The 25,007-nt window shown below is 41.9% G+C and overlaps 1 protein-coding gene across 12 annotated transcripts in view; it reads right to left on the reverse strand.

The window, feature by feature from the left end:
• The window catches only part of SNCAIP (synuclein alpha interacting protein), a 311,501-nt gene that overhangs the window by 31,214 nt on the left and 255,280 nt on the right, over positions 1 to 25,007 (reverse strand). For 9 of the 12 annotated variants that reach the window (XM_077462204.1, XM_077462193.1, XM_077462194.1 and 6 more), the window contains 3 exons: positions 24,527 to 24,696; positions 11,026 to 11,106; positions 5,279 to 6,335 (listed from right to left, as the gene is read on the reverse strand). In XM_077462204.1, the coding sequence (XP_077318330.1) occupies positions 5,279 to 6,335; positions 11,026 to 11,106; positions 24,527 to 24,696 (1,308 nt within the window). Of the gene's footprint in view, positions 1 to 1,472; positions 1,573 to 5,278; positions 6,336 to 11,025; positions 11,107 to 24,526; positions 24,697 to 25,007 lie in introns of all 12 variants that reach the window. The other 3 variants (XM_077462201.1, XM_077462202.1, XM_077462203.1) reach the window with 2 other exon arrangements.

The raw sequence follows: 25,007 nt of genomic DNA on the forward strand, positions 1-25,007 counted from the left end.
AATTGTTGACATTTCTCACATATTTCAACAGGCAAATATTAGCTCTTAAATTACACATAACATTGACATGGTGTATTCATTTTTATGGTCTAAATTAACTAAAATTAAGATTTGTATTATGAAAAAAGTAAGTACACCCCATACATTTTCCACAATTTCAAATCCATAAATTAGAGTCTGGTGTTCAACATTAGGTGCCAATGATTAAAATGTCCTTAGGAAGAACGCAGGTGGAACTTGTCTTATTTAAACCTTAGACATCCGGGGCCTGGGGTTCTGTTTGTTACTGACACGTGTGGTGTCATCATACCATGACCAATAGAACTCTCTAAGGCCCTTCAGAAAAAGTTGTGGATGCCTATGAGTCTGGCAAGGGAGGCTAAAATATCACCAAATTATCTAAAATAAATCATTCCGCTGTGAGGAAAATAGTCTACAAGTGGAATTTATTTCAAAAAGTTGCTAATTTTTGACCAGGACTGGCCAACCCAGCAAATTCATTCCAAAAGTTAGTTGATGCTAAAAAAGAAGTTTCCAAACACCCAAAAATGTCATTGCAGGGTATTCAGGTAACTCAGTTAGGTTCAAAGTGCATCAGAAAGAGATTGCACCAATTTAATCTGCATGAAAGGTGGATTTAAAAAAGCTGCTGCTTTCCAAAACAACATGGCCATATAGGCAAAAACTAGGCCTTCTGGAAAAAAAGTTCTGAAGACTGATCAATCAAAGATAGAGTTGTTTGGTCATAGTAACAGTAGACATATTTTAAACCATGCAACTACATTATTTCAGGAGACAAATCTCATAACCACAGTGAAGAATGGAGTGGAAATGTTGTGGTTTAGGGTTTCTTTGCTGCTTCTTGGCCTAGGCAGCTTGGAATCATCGAGTCAACTATACATTCATCTTATGACAAGCGTGCCTTATAAGAATTTGAGGTTATTTGTTCAAATGTTGAAGCAAAAATTATTCTTTTAGCACAATAATAATCTGAAGCACACTGGAAACTCCAACAAGATATGATTAGAAAAGTATAATAGTAATTGACTGTCCTAGTCAAAGCTCTGATTTGATTCATTTTTTTGATTCCGATTTTGAGACGGGCATTTTGCACAGTCAATGAACTGATATCGGAAACCTGTTTGACAAAATGCCTACAAGAAGTAATTTCTGCTACGGGGTCAATATCAGCTTTTGATACCAACAGTGTACTTATCTGAATTAACTTTTTTTCACAGGACACTATTACAATTATTGATATTTTTATTGAATAAACAATTAAAAAGGCACATTTTTCTTGTGTTCCTATTCAAGTATAACATCTTTATCTGTTGGCAATGTTTTATAAAAAAAAAATCCAATGTTTGCCTGTTGAAAAAGTCAACAATTTCTATGGGGTGTACTTAAGTTTTCACATGACTGTATGTTTATTATATATATGTGTTAACATACAATCCTTGAACTTTACTTACTATAAGTCTATAATAATTCAGTAAATGTGAACCAGACCTTTAACTGCAGCTAGAACATGTAGCGTATTGACAGACATGAAATACGCTGTCTGACAGCTAACTGTAAACAAAAGAGCAGAAGAAATATATTATAACTACGCATGCAGCTGTCAGTTATCCATATGGGATAGTCGAAATAATAATATATCCTGATATTACAAAATAAAAATAGATAATAAATCTGTAAACAAAATATTTAAATAATATCACTCAAATAAACCAAATACATACTATTTTATATTTACAAAATTGAGAGTGCTTTCCATCTCTTTAGCAGTAAATGACTGCTAAAAGGTTCTAGTAAAAAATCTGATTCCTTTTATATACAGTAACATAAAAATACCTGCTGGTGTGCTTCAGCACTATAATAAAAAGCTGCATAGTGTTTTTATTTGTTTACAAAGATTTACTATTTTTTTATGTTTATATTTTTAATGTAATCTTAAACCACTTACGGATCACCTGCCGCAGTTTTACCGCGGCTGTTTGAAGGAGGACATCGTTGTTATGGCAGCAGCTAGCTGCCATAACCCAGTTTCCCCTTCTTCAGCGGGGCAGTCCACTACAAGATAGAATTGGTTTCTGCAGCGGATTCGCCGCAAGATCACTTTTATCGGTGGTGGGAGAGGGCCCCCCCTCCCATTGCGCCCCGGTACCTTCCGCCACTTACCAGAGCCTTTGGGCAGCGGCGATCGCATCCTGTCTCCTGTCAGGTATGGAGACAAGTGAGGGGAAGATGGCCCCGCCCATCTCCCTACAATTGCTGGGTGGAAGCGATGTTATAACGTCACTTCTGCCCACTGCTCTTAAAGGGCCATTTTTTTAATGATTTTTTTGAAATTACACTTTTTTTTATTGCATTTTAGTCTAAATATGAGATCTGAGGACTTTCTGACCCCAGAGCTCCTATTTAGGAGGTCCTGTCATGCTTTTTTCTATTACAAGGAATGTTTACATTCCGTGTAATAGGAATAAAAGTGACAATTTTTTTTTAAACAGTGTAAAAATAAAAAATAAAAGGTAAAATAAATAATACATTTTTTTTTAAACGTGCCATATCCTGCCAAGCTCGCGTGCAGAAGCGAACACATATGTGAGTAGCACCCGCATATGAAAACGGTGTTCAAACCACACATGTGAGGTATCACCGAGAGCGGTAGAGTGAGAGCAATAATTCTAACCCTCCTCTGTAACTTAAAACATGCAACCTGTAGAATTTTTTAAACGTCGCCTATGGAGATTTTTGGAGATTATCTTTCACAATATAAAAAAATGGGCTAATTTTACTGTTGTCTTATTTTTTTAAATCAAAAAAGTGATTTTTTTCCCCAAAAAAGTGCGGTGTGAAAAAAAAGTATTGCAATGACCGCCATTTTATCCTCTAGTGTGTTAGAAAAAAAGAATGTTAATGTTTGGGGGTTCTAAGTAATTTTCTAGCAAAAAAAAAACTGTTTTAAACATGAAAACACCTAAATCCCAAAATGAGGCTAGTACTCAAGTGGTTAAAAAAAAAAAAAAGTAAATTTCTATGATAAGCCCACGAAAAGGTTATACATCAATTTGAAAGTGAAATACTGTTTTGTTCTGAACTGAATGTAATGTGAACATACGTAGAAAAAAAAGAGGAATAGCTGCTATGAGCACTGTGACCTCAAGGACACTGTAACACATCTTCTACGACCCTAAGCTGAACCTAGAATGCCACTTATACCCAGATAGCAAGGACATTTTTACACAAATTTCTGGCAGTGTTGAAATGCAAGTCTGTTAACTTGCTGCACATTTTCACTGACAAGTTGTACACTTGAAGAGCACTTGAAGCACAAGTTCAAGTTGGCACTTTTCCAATTTGCAGCAAATTTGTGTGGCAAGTCTCTAACAAGAGCAAAGTTGCAGTGGTGAGTCTACAGCAAGAGCTCTGCAAGTCACAGTGACCCCTGTGGTGGGATGACTATTGCACAACATAACTGAACCAGAACTTACAGCAGACTTGCAGAATGTTTGCAAAGAAAGTTGAGCTAGAGTCATGCAATGCGGACTTGCTGCAATTTCTGTTTTTTTCATTTTCAAACTTGCAGCACAGTTGCTTGCTATCTGGGTAGTTGGGGATTGCATTCCCAGGATCCTCAGGTAAAGGGATGCACGGTGTCAAAAAGCCCATCCAAAGCAGTGCATATATCGAATGAAAAAGATGTCGCTCCCCTGGCCAATCACCAAAGTATGAGAGTAAGGTCAGCTTCAACCTGCCAGTCTCTGTCAAAAGGCCATGCCCCTGACACAGTTTGCCCCACCCACCAGGGTTTAGCCCCTAGTGGGGTGGGTGGAGCAAAAGACATCCAGGCTGTGGCCTTTTGCAGGCTGAAGCCAATCTCATTCTCATACTATGAAGGCTGGTCAGGAGAGTGACGCCTTTTTCATTTGATGTACTTACATCCTCTGCACCCACTGAAGTTCTGCCTTAGCTACAGCTGATTTACCGGACTATATGTTTGTAGGGGCAGAGACCATTTACCTAGTAAAGTGAATGCTCACTTAGGTGCAAGAAGCATTAATGTACAAAAAAAAGTTCTAGAACGTGATTGGGTGACTGAAGTGAACAAAGCTTCACCTTATTCACTAAGTTAAATGAACATTTTTTTCAAAAGAATAGCCTTTACTGTTTAAAGTAATGCATGCCCTAACTTCTCTAATTTGCTTTGTTCTTTTTTTTTGCTTTTGATCCATTATTTATACCATTAAAAGAGTTTTGTCATATCTGTTTGAAAAGTTCACAAAAGCTTGTTGATTCTGCTAGAAATCTTGTGAGCTAACTTCCTGTGCCATCTGTTTGTGCACATTTATTATTTACATTGTTTCTATCTCTCTCCATGGACTATTGTACAAAACACCTTACCTTGTTATGAAGAACAGAGGAGGGGAGGCATTTCATGTTCTTAAAGGCTAAGATCAACCTTCATTAAAAATAATGATTGCACATCTTATTGTTGGTAAAAAAAAAAAATTAATTAATTTATCATTTTTTAAAACAGGAGCCTGCAAAGTATTGCACCCATGAGGGGGCAATGTCAGTCTCCTTCACACACTGCTTGCAGCTCTGTTGCCCGTACCTCTGTACGAGCTGTAATTTTCAGAGCTGTAGGCATAGTCAATAAATTAAGAGCATACTGATCAGCATGCCTGCAGTTCGTTCAAAATAAGTCCACCTGTTGCGGTGGAAGACAGGACTTGTAGTTTTTTCATTCACAGATTTCTGTGAATGAATGGTGCGGCTGTGTGGGGAGAGCACTGCACAGCCACGCTGTTTTCAAAATCTGATAGGGGGTCAGCAAGAAGAACTCCCATCTGATGTAACACTGAGGGGGGGCAGTGAGGGGGTGTGGAGCAGAACAAGAACATGTTACATGTTACACCCTAAATATGGGTGTAACGTGTAACCTGTTCTAAAAGGTGAACTTATTCTTTAGCACACTTCCTGTCCTAGGGTGAAGGAGTACATAAAGTGTGAATGGGTCCTATTCATCTGTCCCATGATGAGTGAGAGTTGTCACCCTAGTACAGGAATTGTGTAACTGGCAAAATCACCAGGTAAAAATTAAGGAAAAAAAGCCCAAATAAAAAAAAAATTGTAGCCACAATATCTAATGACTGGTAATCTTGAATATACTACGTGAAGTAAATCAACTCCAATGTCTGAGGTCACAAAATTAAAATAATTATTGGCTTGTATATCTTGTTATGGAAGGCACGGTATTTTTCTTTTCACTTACAGTTTTGTTTTTTCCTTTTCCACCATTTGCAAGTGATGCCTTTGTATCTGTTGACTTTCTGCCTAATGAGGAAAAAGACAGTGATGATGACGATGACGATGAAGGTGCTTTGACGTTGTTCACAGATTGAGAGTTATTGTTGTTATTCTGGTTGTTGCTAAAAGTTTCCATAATAGACCGTAAAGCACCAAATGTCCTTTTCTGCTGCTCCCCTATTTCACTGTTAGTTGAAGCTTTTGGAGAAGTCTTTCCACCATCTTTATCTTTATTTTCGTTATCTACCTCAGTCTGTTCTACCTGAACAATGGGGTCTTCAAAAGTCACCCTGAGTTTCAGGTTTTGGGAAGTCTTACGTTTAGAGGATGGTGATTTTAAAGCACTTTTTGGGCTAGTTGTCTTCTGTGCTGAGGAGTTGGTTGAAGAAGAAGAAAGTGCAGATTCTGAAGACTGAAGTATGCTCCCTGATTGGTACTGAAGTTCATTGTCTGGATCACTGCTTTCTGATGTTGGAGATGGACTTTGGCCATCCACAGACTTGGATTTGAGCCCCAAAACAAACCTCCGTCCTGCGGTGCTTGACTGTGTATGTTTTTTAATCATCATCTGAAGAGTTTCCGAGTTTTCCACACTTTCTACTATAGGCTGTGGCCTTGGTTTGTCAATTTTTCTAATCGGTGTATTCTTCGGATCCTCTGAGTTATTGGAGTCTGTGTCAGATTCACTGAGAGACCTCTGCATAATCTGCCTTAGGCGAGCCAACTTGAACTCTCTTTTCTCCAGTGGCATCCGTTTCCCAGTACGATTTGCCAGCCCATCTTGGAATTCCAGTGAGAGTTTTTCAGGACTAGAAACATTGTCTGCTAAGTCTTTTCCCAATAGCTGCCTTAGAATCTTATCAGACTCTTCATCAAGGGTTCTACACCTGAGTCTGTTGGGAACGGATGCACCAAGAGACTGATAGCTCTCATAAATACCATTCAGTTTGTTCTTCTGTGCCATATCTTCTGATTCCAATGTCTTCTTCTGAAGACTGCCAGATGCTGGAGAAGATGGTGAACTGTGAAAAGAAAAAACATCCTGAAACATGGCTTTTATAGTTGGTTGTGTTTGCCCCCATGCCAAATGAATATATAAGCATATTCATTGAAAACAGACATAACTACCGGTACTGAATCAAGTATCACTATTACCATAATAGCATATACTGTACACCCTCTATGTTATCCAGCACAATTTAAGAGACATGGACCGTTTCATTTCTTCAGTCCAGCTAGCCATAGTAAACTAGCTCCTTCAATTTTCCTGATCTGTCTAACCTTGCTCTTCAACTTTTTCAGACAACCAGCCACAATGCCGTCTATGCTGCACTAAGTAGTGAATGCTCTGATTTGCCCAGCGACAGCTATTCCTTTTGTACAGTATTTATCAGGATTTTGAACTGCAAGAAAGCATACACACATCAATATCTTAATGTGGGCCTTTTATGGTATTGTTTCTAAATAAGTAAACCCTTTTCAATAGGATGAGGTGTATATTGTTACTGTTTTAATATTTTGGAATTGTAGCTTATATATTATCCTAATCTAGATTTCAGTACAATACATAGAACATTAGAAATATATTCAATGTTCTTTCTCTAGCAACTTGTTAAAAAGTTTATGCATTTGGTTTACATACAGATAGATACATTTTATTCTTCCATCCAACCAGTTCTGTGGTAGGAAATTCACATGAATCAGATGCAGGATCCTTCCCAAGTTTGACTATTAAATTACACTATTGCATGTTAGACTACGAAGACTAGATTTGATGAGCAGTCTTACTGACTTAATGGTGTGCTATTAGGCTATGGAATTCTTGCTCAACATGCTAAACAAACAGTCCCTATATTACAAGACATATAAGTGCATTTCAAGATGTGAAACTCTAGCTTGTGATAATGTATACGTAATCCTCACAACTTCAAGAATGAGGTTAAAAAAAAACTGAGTACAGATCGATATCTGAATCCATCACAGCAGAGGTCTGTTTCCCCTCACACCAAGTTACTTACCAGAAATTAGGTATGCCATTTTTAAAGAAAATTAACACACATTTACATGGTTATCTAGATAAAAACTAAATTCTGTCAAGTTCAGACTCTCAGAAATGTCACATGTTCTAGTCTGGACAACTGTCGCCAAATTTTGCCCCATGGTGGAAAGAATTTTTTCCTGATAATTCTGGCAAGCCTGTGAAGCAAAACAGGAAAAAACTTTCCTGCAGTTTAGGTAAAAGTAGAAGAGTTTATGGGGTTACTTTACTGAAACTGGAGAGTGCAAAATCTGGTGCAGCTCTGCATGGAAACCATGGAAATCAGCTTTCAGTTTTTATTCTAAGCTTAATTGAACAAGCTGAAGTTAGAAGCTGATTGGCTACAATGCACTGCTGCACCAGATTTTGCCCTCTCCAGTTTTAGTAAATCAAGCCCTATGCAATGCTCCTTTACCTCAGGCATTTTGACAAGAACAACAATCCCCATGTTGATGAAACCCAGAAGCCAAAGCAGTACTATCCAATATGTTTGGTGTTTTGGTTTAGCAAAGCACTTGTTTAAAGCAAAACTAAGGGGTTGCCCCATCTTTTTTTCTGCTAGTACCCCCCCCCCCCCATTTGTGCAACTGCTTTATCTCAAAGAAAGTATTTGTATCTGTTGTGAATCTACTCATTGTTCCTGAAAATGTCAGGGATCCCCTTTGGCTATGGGAATGGATCTAAGCAAGCCTTATCCCACTTTCTACTTGAGGCACACTTCACAGGAATACATTTCCCATGAACACTTAGGAATGTAGTCTGTGGGGTCAACAGCAGTCTTTGTGTCTCTCTCCTGCTCTGCCACCAACCATATAGCCACAGACCAGAACCACCACCAGAACCACATAATGATGCCAACACAGCCTAGCAAGGACAACAGACGGTGGTTACACAATACCCAGTTCAAGAGAAGAGATCAGCAATGATGGGTAACAGGGCACCTTTTAATGGGTTTTTTAATAAATTGGGCACTACTGGTGAAAACAATGGATCAGGTAAGCCATGAGATGGTTTTTACACTTACACTAAAAGATTAACCTGGAGTTTTGCTTGGAGTTCAGGGTTCAAAAACCCCAGTGGGCAGGATATTGTCTTGAAGACATTTCTATTGTAGCTTTGCGTGAAGTTTTTCTGCTAGTAAAATATACTGCTGTCATACTATCCTTTAGTAATTATAACTAGTGATATTGACTTTCCTTTCTGCTAATAATCTTGCCATTAGTATTCCATGTGGCATATTTCCCATGCCCTAACCACTAAAACAAAAAAAGTTAAATAAAACGTAATCTTTCTTCAATATGCATCTTACTGTCATGGTTGTTGATAAAGTCCTTGCAATAATAAAAAAAACTTACTTTTTATTTATAAATTGTTTTAACAAAAAGAGCAACTGTTCAAAGACAGTCATCAACACAACACATATTTCCGCATTAACATATGTTATAAGAATACGAATATCTTACGGTAGTTAAAAAAGGTGTAAAGGTAACCAATTAACAAAATTATATCAAATTCAAGTTAGCAGTTATCGCCTACCCCAGTTAGTAATTTAGTCCAGTTTTTCGAACACAGCTCTTTTTTCATTTAAATTCAATCCATATTTTTTTACATCTAACATCCAGTTTTCCATAGCTGCATAAAAACTCTAATTGCAAATTACACACACCCTATCCTACATGAATCCATAGTAATTCTCTTTTGTAAGAATATTCTCCAATATGTATTTTGCACATCATCCCTTAGCACGCTTTTCCAATATTTTTTGTACAACAGAAGTCAGGTTTACATTGTCTAGGATCTAGTTTTTTGCACTTCTTTTATCCTTTATAGCAGTACAATATCAGCTGTACATCTGTCAACAGAATTGTAGATCTGACCAAGTTAAAAGAAAAGATATAGTGTTCTATAAACCCTTCCATAGGGATTATGCCATCTGGACTAGGAATTTTATGTGTTTTTTCTTTAGGTATAATGGTCCGATTTTTGGATCGTGTTTAGGGGCCATTACTGTTCCTGCTCTTATGTTAGGCAAGCAATAATATATGTGAAGAGTTGGCTGCATTACTTCACTATGTTATCTGGCATTGGCAACTACTTTGTCAAGGCGGCTAAAAAAAATACATTTCAGGTCTCAGTGATTATATTTTATAATGTATCTTTTACATGGATAGGTTATAAGACTTCTTTTTAAAGTTTATAAACTAGTAAAACTTTTTGGATTTCATTGAATAATATTAGCATTTTCTTTTTCAACTTACATGCTAAGTTGATTTCTTTTTCTGTTTTAATTATCTGCAGGAAATTTGATACAGTCAATTTTATAATGTCTATATCTTTTATATTCAACCATAACAGTTTGCTTTTAATAACACAAATTGTGTTCCCATATGCATTTACTTTCTACAGTAATAATCTAAAGACCAATTTCAGTTCTATGATAAAATAAAAATATAAGTACCACCATGTTTAAAAATAAAAAGGCATCCTTTGTTAATATATTCACGTCTGAAGCGCTGTTCTCTGCAGACTCATCACTGTGCAATCCAACTCTTCAAGTTTGAATGATAACAGCACCATCTAACTCACTTCTTTTCAACCCAGACCATCATGGATGGACTCCCTAGTTATCACTCTGGCCTGTGCTCACGGTACTTGAACAGAACACATCATTATGCAAGTTCTCTGTCCAGGAGTACTCACGCTGGAGAAGAAAAAGTACCCATGATGTCATATGACCAGCCAAAAGACTGTTGGACTATGTGTAATGGAATTTTGAAAAAAATAATTTGTGAGCTTTGAGGATGGGAAAAGGAGGGCAGACAGTGTGGGTCTAACACAGCGTGGACTTGGGATTTGAAATTGATTTAAAAATGTATGTATTTTAGGTGTCTTTATTTAACAGCACCCATTACCAATCTATACGATCCACTTCTTGCCAGGTTCTTTACCGTTTTAGTTTTTGTAACTTATTTTCTGCAATATTTTTGGACACCTGCAGAAATATTACAACATTATAGTTGTTATTGTTCACATTCCTCAGATGGGCTTGTCACCGCATGCCCCAGATTCTCCACACTCCCAATCACCACACCACCTGTAAAATTAGATATTGCACTCAAGGCCTGGTCCACACCTATGCAGGTTGCAGTTTGCATATTCGAGGTGCATTCTGCGTTTTTGCAATACACATTTTTGATCCATTGAAGTCTATGGAACCAAAAAAACCCTCAAAAAAAGTCCTTTGCCCTTTCCATAAAATACACAGATGTGAACTACATCCATAGGAAACCATGTTAAATGGACTATAGTGTGTTTCTGCAAAACTGAAAACGTGCTAAAAAATGCATAGGTGTGAACCAGGCCTATGATTGTACTGGTTCCTTTGCATGTATTGGGGTTTATAAAGGTGAAAGATTAACATGGAGGAAGTGTCTGCTTACAGCTTTACTATTTGTGTAAGCTTCAGCCTCCATTGTTACGTTCCCATGTTTTCCTTCAATGTTATTTTTTCACATGGACAATCTCAGACATAGTGTGTTAACTAGGAAATAAAAGTTTCCTGTCAAGCAAATCAGTGTTTCACAATTTCTGTTATCATCTTTGCTTCCTGTATCGTTTGGATTCCCTCTTTATTAATTTTTTTGGCAGGGAATAAATGGGAGGCACTATAATACCTGGGGGATGTTGGCAGGGATCGCTGTGCTTCCAGTAGCTGTTGGAGGTGTGTCTGTAAAGTGATACGCTCTGCCGTCTGCCTGTAAAGAAAAGAGATTAAGCTGAAGTTCTGTTGGATATAACCATTCCCAAGGCACCACTTACAGCTTCTGCATGTCATTATTGCATTGTTCAACTGGAAACGTACAGCTCTGCAATACAAGATGGTCTACTGTTATACTAGGAAACCAGATTATATATTTTAAAGCTGAACTCTACACAGAAAATTAAATACGAAGTTAGATTACATTTTTGTAGCTGCCTCACCTGCCCTATGCAGATAGTACAGCTAGGCCAGTGACCTGACGTTTCTTTAATGTAGGTAAGCAGAACAGCTCCTGGCAACCTTTATTCCCTCACACTATGATTGAACCACAAGGGAGCAGCAAAATACTGATAGATCACCCTCTGTCCTCCCTTACTGTCACCATGTTCTTTGTCAGCATAGGCACATGTATGCCATTTGATTGAAAACCTACAGCCTGGTACGCACATGTAGTTTTTTTTGTTCAACCCAGCAGTCTGAACTAAAAAAAAACTGAGTAGCTCACTGTACTAACTATGCAATGTCAGTACAACGATCTCCTTTTTGAGCTATTGTGACCCCCCCCCCCCCCCCAGAATACACCGGTCAAACAGATACCAATTGGCTGTTGGTTGTCCAGCATGTCTGTTCGACAGAATCCAGATGAATATAGATATCCACACTGGCTGAATGTTAACTGGTTTCTGTTGGACTGGCTATACTGTACGATATTCAACCAGTGTGTACCAGACTTAAAGTGATTGTAAAGGCCATTTTTTTAAAAATAACCAACATCTCTATATTTACACGCTCTGCGCAATGGAATTGCACAGAGCCTCCCCGAACCTCATCTTCTCGGGTCCCCTGCTGACACTAATGGCTCCTCCTCTCTGTCCAGAGTCCCCATGGGAACCCCCTTCTCATGGGTGCACTGGTGCATTCTCGCTCCTGAGCCCTGCTGCTGCGTCCATTGGGATTCTGCCCCGCCCCCCTGCTCCCTCGTCACTGGCTTTGATTGACAGCACTGGGAGCCAATGGTGCTTCAGCAAAGCCAGGGAGACACAGAAGTAAAGGAAGAGAAGAGCTGCAGATGTGCACAGCACTGGATTTAATGAGGGCTCAGGTAAGTATAAGGGAAAGGGGGGGGGGGGATAAGTGGTCAAATTCGATGCCTAAATATTTTTTACCTTAATGCAAGAATGCATTAAGGTAAAAAATGTTTAGGCTTTAGAACCACTTTAATGCTGCACCTCCCTCCATCAGTGCTTCCGTACAGGGGAATGCAATAGGCTAATGTAGCTGAATTTAAAAATACATCTCATGATGTTTTACTTATTTTGTAACTTTTTGTATTTGTATATATGTGCACAGTTCAGCATTAAAAAACATTTTACAAACATTTCAAACATTTTTCAAATTTTTTGCTCCCTCCAATAGTGCAGCAAAGAAAGAAAGATACAAAGGTGCCGATTTATGAAGGCATATATATGGTTCACTTAAAGCGGTAGTAAACCGCAGATGGTTATAAAGATTCCCTGCAAGGCAATGTCATAATGTACTAGTATACATCGCATACTAGCGCATTATGGCAGACTTACCTTAGAATGAAGCGCTCCAGCACAAGCGATGTCACTGCTGAGATGGCCGACATCTTCCCCCAGTCTTCCTTCCGGAAGCATGCAAGTGGGAGCCGCCATTTGCGGCACAGGCTCTGAAGGTCCCACACTGTAAGCTGGACCATCAGAGCGCAATCCGCTGGTGATATCATCAGCTGCATGCAGTCTGAATATCTCCTAAACTGTGCAAGTTTAGGAGATATTTACTGTACCTACAGGTAAGCCTTATCACAGGCTTACCTGTAGGTACAAGTGGTGTAACAGAGTTTACTACCACTTTAAGCAAAGCAAATGTTTATTGGTCTTAGCAGATGCAATGAAGCTGTGTTTACTTTAATCAACCAATTGTGTTTAAGCAAACATCCTATGTTTATTAATAATCCCTGCACTTGATTGGGTTTTCAAGGTCAACACAGCTTTGTTTTATTTTCTTTCATTCACTTAGCAAAGTCTACTTTCATTCATTTTGGTATTCTTTTAATGAATGATTCATTAGGTAAATGGATTTGAAACTTTCTCAAACCTACTTTTAGGTGATGATTATGTTGATTTAAATAAATTACTTTCCTTTTGCAAATCTGGTGTGCTGATATAGAACATACCAATGGGGCCACCCATTTCATTATTACAGCACCCACAACCTACAGCGGCTTAGGACCATATGAAGTAGAACGGATACATGCCTTATGACCATACTCATTTTTATCATTTTTGGTCAAGTTCCAGGGGTTGTAAACACTATCAGCAATGTGATGTGGTATGCAAAAGTATGAATGAAGAGAATGTAATTAGTGATATAAGAAATAATGTAATGCCAGAAAAGAACAAAATTGCAATGGAAAATTGAACTAGGCCTCCCTTGTCCCAGCATCCCACAGATAGTATTTCTAACTTTGCAGCAGCTGCCTGTTAAGTATTTGCTTGAATAATCTATAAAATATTTTACATGGATATTAGAGGATCATTGCCTGTTGTGATTGTATACCCATGTCTATGGGGAGATCAGAAGCGGGATTTCCGATTACTCTTGACAGTAAACTACCAACACGAGTTTTTATGACCAATGTTCTCTGTTATAATAATGATATAAATATAGGAATGAGATAAGCTGGTGCCAAGAATGTCTCTTCAGTTCATAGACATGCACACTTGACTGATAAGGAGATGCTTGTCTGTTATTTCTATCAATATAATGCCAACATTTATTACAACACAATGCTGTAGACATACCTGCCAAAAAAAGATTACTTTGAGGTTGCATCTTACATGCAATTCTCACTTCCATTCATGTCTAAGCTTTGCATGAGCTGCTTAATTCTTGCAAAGTAGGAGTACATATCTAACATGGACACTAGATTGAAGAAGTGCCCGGAGTAGACCTCTGTTAGCTGCAAATATTATTAACAGCCAGCAGATGGCAGAGCAGCACTCCTGTTACAAAGCCCAGCTAGCCTTACTTGACTTCATTCTCTACAGACATCTTTAGTTCATCCCCAACCACATTATATCATAAAAACGTCTCTGGTACCCTGGATTCCCCTTTATAGACTTTGACTAATGTGATAGTCTGACATAGCAATATAATGCATGAAAGTGCAGGAAAAGTTTACAGAGAATCACTAAGTGTCAGTGAATGATGACAGCTGGCTGACAGAAAATGGTTAGCTGTTATGGTTTTTGGTAACAGCAGGAAATATCCGGCACCACAGGGGTCTTGTTTTAGGCATCATTTGGGTTTCATAAAGGCCTTCGCTGGGCATATTGGTGGGGTCAACTTCTAACATATAAAGGGAGGATTTGCGGAAGAGTGAAGAGTTACAAATCTCATTTGCTCTTCTCTGCAACACAAAATAACACATTTACCATGTGCTCTGATAGGATTAACCCGTTGACATCCGTGCTATGGCCGAATGATGGCCACATCGCTGATGTGAATTCCCGGTAGGCCGTCATATGACGGCCTCCCCTGTGCACGCTCCCTGCGCACGCCCTACAGGGCGTGAGCGGAGCGCGCTATGATCATCGAGTCACTTAGACTTGGGTGATCACCGATCAGAGTATGGGGCCAGTCCTGACCACTTACCATGTGATCAGCTATCAGCCAATGACAGCTGATCACATGATCAAAACAAAAGCTCGGTGAACGTTTTCTTTTCCTCAAGCTGAAAGAGGAGGAGAAAAAAAAGCTGATCACGGCTCATCTTAAAGGGACATCGGTCCCGGAATGGAAGAGGCAATTATGCCTCATAATTGCCATCTGAAAGTGCCCTCAAGTGCCACCTATCAATGCCCACAAGTGCCACCTATCAATGTCCACAAGTGCCACCCATCAATGCATAGCAGTGGCGCCAATCAGTGTAACCGATTAGTGCCCATCACTGCCACCCATCAGTGCCCATCACTGCCACCTATCTGTGTCCATCACTGCTGCCTCATCAGCGTACATCAATGACGAACAAAAATTACCCATTTTAAAATTTTATAACATAATAAAAAAAATATATATATATTTTTAAAAAATTCTGTCTTTTTACATTTTTTTAACAAAAAATTTAAATCACACAGGTGATCAAATACCACCAAAAGAAAGCTCTATTTGGGGGGGGATTTAATTTGGGTACAGTGTTGTATGACCGTGCAATTGTCATTCAAAGTGCATCAGCGCTGAAAGATGAAAATTGGTCTGGATAGGAGGGGGGGTTTAAGTGCCCAGTAAGCAAGTGGTTAAAGTGGTTGTAAACTCTTTTCACCTATTTTTACCTACAGGTAAACTTAAAATAAAGCTTACCTCTAGGTAAAATGAATATCTCCTAAACATGCACCGTATAGGAGATATTCTGGTGAGCAGCAGCTGGTGATGTCACCGGCGCATGCACTCTGAAGGTACAGCATATCTGGGCCGTTCCTTCAGAGCTTTGGGCCATAAACCATGACTCCCACATGCATGCGCTGGAGTGGCGTCATTGCAGCTTAGCCATTCAAGCAGCCACAACCCTGGACCTGGAAGGAAGACTGGGTGAGGATGTAAGCCTCTGCAGCAGTGACAGCCCACCATTGGAGGGCTTTGTTTTTTTATTAATATTATTATTATACAGGATTTATATAGAACCAACAGTTTGCCCCGTGCTTTACAACATGAGGGCAGACAGTACAAATCAATACAGGAGGAATCCGAGGGCCCTGTTTATTAGAACTCAGGATGATCTGATGGAGAAAATGAAAATACAGTTGTTAGGTGTGGGTAGATAGGCTTCTATAAAGAGGAGGGTTTTCAGGGATCGTCTAAAAGCTAATAGAGTAGGAGATAAATCGGACAGATTGGGGTAAGGAGTTCCATAGGTTGTGAGAGGCTCTGGAAATTCCTGGAGGTGAGCATGGGAGGAGGTGACAAGGGAGCTAGAGAGCAGGAGGTCTTGGAAGGAACAAAGATAATGACTAGGTTGGTATTTTGAGACTAGGCTAGTGATGTAGCTGGGGGCTAAATTGTGGGTGGCTTTGTAAGTTGTTAGTATTTTGAATTTAATTTGTGTTTTAAGGCAAGTCTCTCATAATGTGGTAATATGCGATGCACACTAGCACACTATGATATCAGCTTGCAGGGAGATTACTTCTTTAAAAAAATGTCAGTTTTCAAAAGGACTAAAAAAAAAAAGAAAAAAAAAAGGTTTTTGTTGAGATCCCACACAGCCTGGACCTGGACAGACATCTAAAATGGTGTCCATAGAAAAAGTTTTTTGCCATGGGCACCAATAAAATCCTTCCTTCTGTTGCAAGGCTAGCGGGAGTAGGGACAGTGAGTGATGGCTGGGTGTAAGATCCACTAAGTTTGCATATCATAAACGGAGGATGAGGCACAGCTTGGGTATTTAGCCCTGGGTGCTGGATGACCTTGCCCTGGCACTGAGTACATCTAACACTCCCCTCTCCCTAGACTAAAAAAGCTGTCGTACAAAGGTGCCCCTGTGCTCCTTCATCCAGAGGGTAGGCACTCTAATTCAGAAGGTGTTACTTCCCAGATCACCAGGTGAAAACAGAGGGGAAAAAATCCCAAAAAATACAGCACAGTGTTGTAGTGGTTAGCACTCTCACCTAGCAGTAAGAAGGGTCACTGGTTCGAATCCCAACCATGACACTACCTGCCTGGAGTTTGCATGTTCTCCCTGTGCCTGCGTGGGTTTGCTCCGGGTACTCCGGTTTCCTCCCACAATCCAAAGACATGCAGGTAGGCTAACTGGCTTCTGTCCAAAATTGGCCGTAGTATATGAATGGGGACCTTGGATTGTGGGCTCCTGAGTAGTGATGGACGAACTTCCGACGGGACGTTTCGCGAACGCGAAACGCGAACGGACACAAACGTTCGCGAAAACGACCGTTCGCCGCGGGCTCCATTGACTTCAATGGGAGGCGAATTTCGCAAACCTTTAGGTCGAATTTGCGGCCACGGGGTAATTATTAGGGGGTAGCACGTAGTCCCACCACCTGGACAATAGCATAATACATGTATGAGGTGAATTTGGGATCGATAACTACAAGCATTTTTTTTTTATTTGGGAAATTGTTCTGACAATTCAGGACTATGGAGCTAATGAAGGCAATGGAGGAGAGGGAAGGTCAGGGACCAGGGTAGGCAAACAAGAGGGTGCAGGAGATACAGAGCACTGACAGCAGCACCGTAATACAGAGCACTGACATCAGCACCGTGACATACAGCGCTGACAGCAGCTCCGTGACATACAGCGCTGACAGCAGCTCCGTGACATACAGCGCTGACAGCAGCTCCGTGACATACAGCGCTGACAGCAGCTCCGTGACATACAGCGCTGACAGCAGCTCCGTGACATACAGCGCTGACAGCAGCACCGTGACATACAGCGCTGACAGCAGCTCCGTGACATACAGCGCTGACAGCAGCTCCGTGACATACAGCGCTGACAGCAGCTCCGTGACATACAGCGCTGACAGCAGCACCGTGACATACAGCGCTGACAGCAGCTCCGTGACATACAGCGCTGACAGCAGCTCCGTGACATACAGCGCTGACAGCAGCTCCGTGACATACAGCGCTGACAGCAGCTCCGTGACATACAGCGCTGACAGCAGCTCCGTGACATACAGCGCTGACAGCAGCACCGTGACATACAGCGCTGACAGCAGCTCCGTGACATACAGCGCTGACAGCAGCTCCGTGACATACAGCGCTGACAGCAGCTCCGTGACATACAGCACTGACAGCAGCTCCGTGACATACAGCGCTGACAGCAGCTCCGTGACATACAGCGCTGACAGCAGCACCGTGACATACAGCGCTGACAGCAGCTCCGTGACATACAGCGCTGACAGCAGCTCCGTGACATACAGCGCTGACAGCAGCTCCGTGACATACAGCGCTGACAGCAGCTCCGTGACATACAGCGCTGACAGCAGCTCCGTGACATACAGCGCTGACAGCAGCTCCGTGACATACAGCGCTGACAGCAGCTCCGTGACATACAGCGCTGACAGCAGCACCGTAAGCAGCCCCAGGAGGAAGTCAGCACAGCACAGGGATGGTGTGATCCCCTCATAATAAGAACCCCCAGGAGGAAGTCAGCACAGCACAGGGATGGTGGGAGCCCCTCATAATAAGAACCCCCAGGAGGAAGTCAGCACAGCACAGGGATGGTGGGAGCCCCTCATAATAAGAACACCCAGGAGGAAGTCAGCACAGCACAGGGATGGTGGGAACCCCTCATAATAAGCAGCCCCAGTAGAAATATGACACCGCTCAACCTCTTCAAAGAGGAGGGTAGGGGCATATAGTACGGTGTGCTTTTTTGGGTCAGGGAAGTGAGCCAAATGAATTAAGAAGGTCTGTGTGCTTGATTCCAAAAATTGTTTATAGACATATACATGGTCTACTGATCACATGTGTTGAATTCCTCCGAGATCCATGCCTCATTCATTTTTAGAAATGTGAGGTAGTTAACACTGTCGTGAGCTAGGCGAGTACGCTTATCGGTCACAATCCCCCCTGCTGCGCTGAACGTCCTTTCGGACAGGACACTGGATGAGGGGCAAGCCAACAGTTCGATTGCAAATTGGGCAAGCTCTGGCCAGAGGTCAAGCCTGCCCACCCAGTAGTCTAGGGGTTCATCACTCCTCAGAGCGTCCACATCGGCCGTTAACCCAATGTAGTCGGACACCTGACGGTCTAGGCGTTCCCTGATGCTGGATCCGGATGACACCTGTCGATGGGTCGGCTGAAAGAATGACCTCATATCCGAAGTCACCAACACATCTTCAAACCGGCCTCTTCTTGCAGGCGCTGTTGGATTGGTACCCGCAAATCCTTCTCTGGGAGTGGGAATTGCTCCTCTGCCAGCGCACGCAAAAGCAGAATGCAGCATTTCTCGAAGCAAGGCCTGGAAGTGCTGCATTCTGACAGCCCTCTGCGACGGCGGTAACATTTCCGCCATTTTGTGTTTGTACCGGGGATCTAAGTACGTTGCCACCCAGTACTGGTCCTTGACCCTCATGCTTTTTATACGGGGGTCCCTATTAAAACACTGGAGCATGAAGGCCCCCATTTGCACTCAAGCGGAAGGTATGTGGTGGTGGTGGTGTTGTTGGTGGTAGTGTCTTTGGGGGTGCACATAGCAGAGAGTGAAGAAGAGGGTGCAGATCGAGAGGATGAGGAGGGTGCAGAAGAATAAGGCTGAGTGAGCCACTCAACCAAGTCTGGTGCGTCCTTTAAAGTAATTGAACGCACCTTCTGCAACTTCCCACTTTGGCTCAAGGCTGTTGCTCCTGCCCTACCCCTACCACCCCTGCGGAAGGGCCTGCCTCTTCCTCTGCCTGTCATTTTTTAAATCACCCTGTGACAAAACTCTTAGTCCCTATACCGCTGAAGGACTGCTGCAGTATAGGGCAGCGGTCAGCAGTAGTGCACGTCAACCCTATGTATTGTGGACCGATAGCGGTCCTTACAGAACAGCAGACTGTACTGCACTCAGGCCTATGTACCGTAGCACCCTATACCAAGTTACCAGTCCTTATAAAAACTTTTGTGGACCAAGCAGGTTGTGTGTTAGTGATTAGCAGACTGTACGTCAGTCCCTATACCAATGAAGGACTGCTGCAGTATAGGGCAGCGGTCAGCAGTAGTGCACGGCAACCCTATGTATTGTGGACCGATAGCGGTCCTTACAGAACAGCAGACTGTACTGCACTCAGGCCTATGTACCGTAGCACCCTATACCAAGTTACCAGTCCTTATAAGAACTTTTGTGGACCAAGCAGGTTGTGTGTTAGTGATTAGCAGACTGTACGTCAGTCCCTATACCAATGAAGGACTGCTGCAGTATAGGGCAGCGGTCAGCAGTAGTGCACGGCAACCCTATGTATTGTGGACCGATAGCGGTCCTTACAGAACAGCAGACTGTACTGCACTCAGGCCTATGTACCGTAGCACCCTATACCAAGTTACCAGTCCTTATAAGAACTTTTGTGGACCAAGCAGGTTGTGTGTTAGTGTTTAGCAGACTGTGCGTCAGTCCCTATACCGCTGAAGGACTGCTGCAGTATAGGGCAGCGGTCAGCAGTAGTGCACGGCAACCCTATGTATTGTGGACCGATAGCGGTCCTTACAGAACAGCAGACTGTAACGCACTCAGGCCTATGTACCGTAGCACCCTATACCAAGTTACCAGTCCTTATAAGAACTTTTGTGGACCAAGCAGGTTGTGTGTTAGTGATTAGCAGACTGTACGTCAGTCCCTATACCAATGAAGGACTGCTGCAGTATAGGGCAGCGGTCAGCAGTAGTGCACGGCAACCCTATGTATTGTGGACCGATAGCGGTCCTTACAGAACAGCAGACTGTACTGCACTCAGGCCTATGTACCGTAGCACCCTATACCAAGTTACCAGTCCTTATAAAAACTTTTGTGGACCAAGCAGGTTGTGTGTTAGTGATTAGCAGACTGTACGTCAGTCCCTATACCAATGAAGGACTGCTGCAGTATAGGGCAGCGGTCAGCAGTAGTGCACGGCAACCCTATGTATTGTGGACCGATAGCGGTCCTTACAGAACAGCAGACTGTACTGCACTCAGGCCTATGTACCGTAGCACCCTATACCAAGTTACCAGTCCTTATAAGAACTTTTGTGGACCAAGCAGGTTGTGTGTTAGTGTTTAGCAGACTGTGCGTCAGTCCCTATACCGCTGAAGGACTGCTGCAGTATAGGGCAGCGGTCAGCAGTAGTGCACGGCAACCCTATGTATTGTGGACCGATAGCGGTCCTTACAGAACAGCAGACTGTAACGCACTCAGGCCTATGTACCGTAGCACCCTATACCAAGTTACCAGTCCTTATAAGAACTTTTGTGGACCAAGCAGGTTGTGTGTTAGTGATTAGCAGACTGTACGTCAGTCCCTATACCAATGAAGGACTGCTGCAGTATAGGGCAGCGGTCAGCAGTAGTGCACGGCAACCCTATGTATTGTGGACCGATAGCGGTCCTTACAGAACAGCAGACTGTAACGCACTCAGGCCTATGTACCGTAGCACCCTATACCAAGTTACCAGTCCTTATAAGAACTTTTGTGGACCAAGCAGGTTGTGTGTTAGTGATTAGCAGACTGTACGTCAGTCCCTATACCAATGAAGGACTGCTGCAGTATAGGGCAGCGGTCAGCAGTAGTGCACGGCAACCCTATGTATTGTGGACCGATAGCGGTCCTTACAGAACAGCAGACTGTAACGCACTCAGGCCTATGTACCGTAGCACCCTATACCAAGTTACCAGTCCTTATAAGAACTTTTGTGGACCAAGCAGGTTGTGTGTTAGTGATTAGCAGACTGTACGTCAGTCCCTATACCAATGAAGGACTGCTGCAGTATAGGGCAGCGGTCAGCAGTAGTGCACGGCAACCCTATGTATTGTGGACCGATAGCGGTCCTTACAGAACAGCAGACTGTACTGCACTCAGGCCTATGTACCGTAGCACCCTATACCAAGTTACCAGTCCTTATAAGAACTTTTGTGGACCAAGCAGGTTGTGTGTTAGTGATTAGCAGACTGTACGTCAGTCCCTATACCAATGAAGGACTGCTGCAGTATAGGGCAGCGGTCAGCAGTAGTGCACGGCAACCCTATGTATTGTGGACCGATAGCGGTCCTTACAGAACAGCAGACTGTACTGCACTCAGGCCTATGTACCGTAGCACCCTATACCAAGTTACCAGTCCTTATAAGAACTTTTGTGGACCAAGCAGGTTGTGTATTAGTGTTTAGCAGACTGTGCGTCAGTCCCTATACCGCTGAAGGACTGCTGCAGTATAGGGCAGCGGTCAGCAGTAGTGCACGGCAACCCTATGTATTGTGGACCGATAGCAGTCCTTACAGAACAGCAGACTGTACTGCACTCAGGCCTATGTACCGTAGCACCCTATACCAAGTTACCAGTCCTTATAAGAACTTTTGTGGACCAAGCAGGTTGTGTGTTAGTGTTTAGCAGACTGTGCGTCAGTCCCTATACCGCTGAAGGACTGCTGCAGTATAGGGCAGCGGTCAGCAGTAGTGCACGTCAACCCTATGTATTGTGGACCGATAGCGGTCCTTACAGAACAGCAGACTGTAACGCACTCAGGCCTATGTACCGTAGCACCCTATACCAAGTTACCAGTCCTTATAAGAACTTTTGTGGACCAAGCAGGTTGTGTATTAGTGTTTAGCAGACTGTGCGTCAGTCCCTATACCGCTGAAGGACTGCTGCAGTATAGGGCAGCGGTCAGCAGTAGTGCACGGCAACCCTATCTATTGTGGACCGATAGCGGTCCTTACAGAACAGCAGACTGTACCGCACCCAAGCCTATGTACCGTAGCACCCTAGACAGACCAAGTTACCAGTCCTGATAAAGAGCTTTGTGGAACAAGTGAGTTGTGAATGATTAGCAGACTGCAGCAGAAGGGCAGCAGTCAAGTATAATATTCTTTCTATATTTGGAAGAAAGAATATTATACGTGTACAAGCCTATTACCGTACCACTGATACCAGTCCTGAAAAGAACCTTTGTGGAACTAATAGTAACAGCAAGTCTTTAAAATTATCCTCACTGCCTGACACACTGCTTCCTGCCTGTCCCTATACAAATTGGCAAAAAAGAGTAGGCTGGAACGATTAGCTGGAACAGCTCTTTTGTGGACCTGATAGTAACAGCTAATGATGATGATGATGATGATGATGAAGAAAGACTAATCTGGCTGAGCTGTCCCTAAAATAGCAGCATACAGCGCTCTGTCCCTTTATCTAAACTGACAAAAGAAACTCAGGCTGCTGACCTAACACCTATACCAGTCCTGAAAAGAACTTTTGTGTACCAAATAGCTAGCGTTTTCTCTGTCCCTACTCCACACAGGATCCTTTCCCTACAGTGACAGAAGAAAGAATGTAAAATGGCCACCGGATCGGGTGTATTTATAGGTTAGGGGGAATGTCCAAGTGTCCATGAGCTGTCATGTCTCAATTGGTTGTCCTGTAACACATGATAAACGTGTCACGAAAGGTTAAAGTTCTTGTATACATTAAACACGTAAGTCCGCCGGGGCGAACGACGGAAAAAGGCGTTCGAACCCGCGGACGGCGAAAGTCGGAAATTCGCCGCGAAACGACCGCCGGGCGAACCGTTCGGCCATCACTACTCCTGAGGGTAGGGACAGAGATTAGTGTGCAATGTACAGGGATAGGTACAATTGTAGACACTCACTCAGGTTGGACTGGATGGACTGGTGTCTTTATTCAACCTTACTAACTATGAAAACTACTGCAGCAACCACATCTAATAATTGGTAAGCTGCAATATATTACATTTTTGGGTTGGGATTTAATACCGATTTAAAGTGTATGTAAAGATAGAACTATTTGTTTTGGATAGAGTGGGGAAAGGTTAGATTCCCTGTCAGGTTTTTATTGATGTCCGTGTCACCAGGACATAAAATTTGGGAAAATCCTGAATTCTGAGTTTTCACAAGAACAGGAACAAAAAAAAAGTTTTTCAATGGATACATTTGTTTCAGGGACTTTTGTCAAAGAACAGATTTCTCTTATTTTGGAGAACTTCATTCCTGTTGCATATATATGGGACTGAAAGTGAAAGTACGGTAAGTTCTCCAATATGACACAGCCAGAAACCAAACCTGACAGTGGGTTTAACCATTTCCTACACTATCCAAAACTTTAAAAAGGTTTGGCTTTAGGTATGCTTTAAAATGTAACTGAATATGGCAAACTACTATTTTAAGGCAGGGCAAAAAAAAAAAAAAAGAAAAATAAAGCTAAATAAATGAGATCTCTTTCCTGTTTTTTTTTTTTTTTACGTAGACTTGCGTTCGCTCTTGATTTTTCCTTTGTACCCAATATGCCATTTTTATTTTTGGTCATAGGAAATCTGATTATACAGTATGCTGTGTTGATAAGCTATTCTATAGACAGCTTTGGATAACAGGGGGCTGTTTTCTCTACAGAGCCCCACAGCTGCCTAACACTAAATCATTAATTATGTATCCAGCTATTATAAGTGGATTCCACAAAAGCAATGATAGTATTATGAAACAAAACTTTTCATTAATGGGAAATCATTTTTTATTAATAGAAACCCTATAAGATTAACACAAATGGAATGATTCAGTACATGAGCATATGGATTCAGTTGTGTCTATACAGCAGTATCCAAAAACAGATTTTTCCATACTTAAGTAAAAGTGGAATATGTGTTCCAGGCAGGGAGTATTAGGAACGGTGACATTTGAATGCATGCTTTATATGTAACCCCACTTACTCTTTAAGCTGCTTGGTGAGCTTGACAACTTGAGATGCCAAAGACATACAGGTCTCCACCACCACCAGATATCGGGAACACATGCTATGTCCATGGTGCTCAGCAGTCTGAGATGGCTTCTCTCCAGCATGGTTCTGTATAGTCACGTTTGCTCCATATTCTACCAATGTCTGCAAAATAACAATATAATTATATAGTGGGTCTGCCTAATATGCATTACGTGTGTTTATGATAAGTAACTGTTCTATATATTGATTTGTGATGCTGTATTAGTCTACGATTTAAAGAATACACATGAACTGCACTTACAATTATATACAGCTACAAACAAATGTACACTGAATTTGACCTATTTGCATATACATAGTCATACGCTATAATTATACAATGTAGTGGTCACAACTCTCTTCTTGTGTACCTGATAAATGTTCTTGGAGATATTGAATTGATAGTTTTCTCTTAAATTGCAATTACATTTGAG

This window comes from Lithobates pipiens, unplaced genomic scaffold (genome assembly GCF_037356315.1).
Source record: "Lithobates pipiens isolate NorthernLeopardFrog02 unplaced genomic scaffold, aLitPip1_a1.2 Scaffold_3, whole genome shotgun sequence".
NCBI classification, from domain to species: Eukaryota; Metazoa; Chordata; class Amphibia; order Anura; family Ranidae; genus Lithobates; species Lithobates pipiens.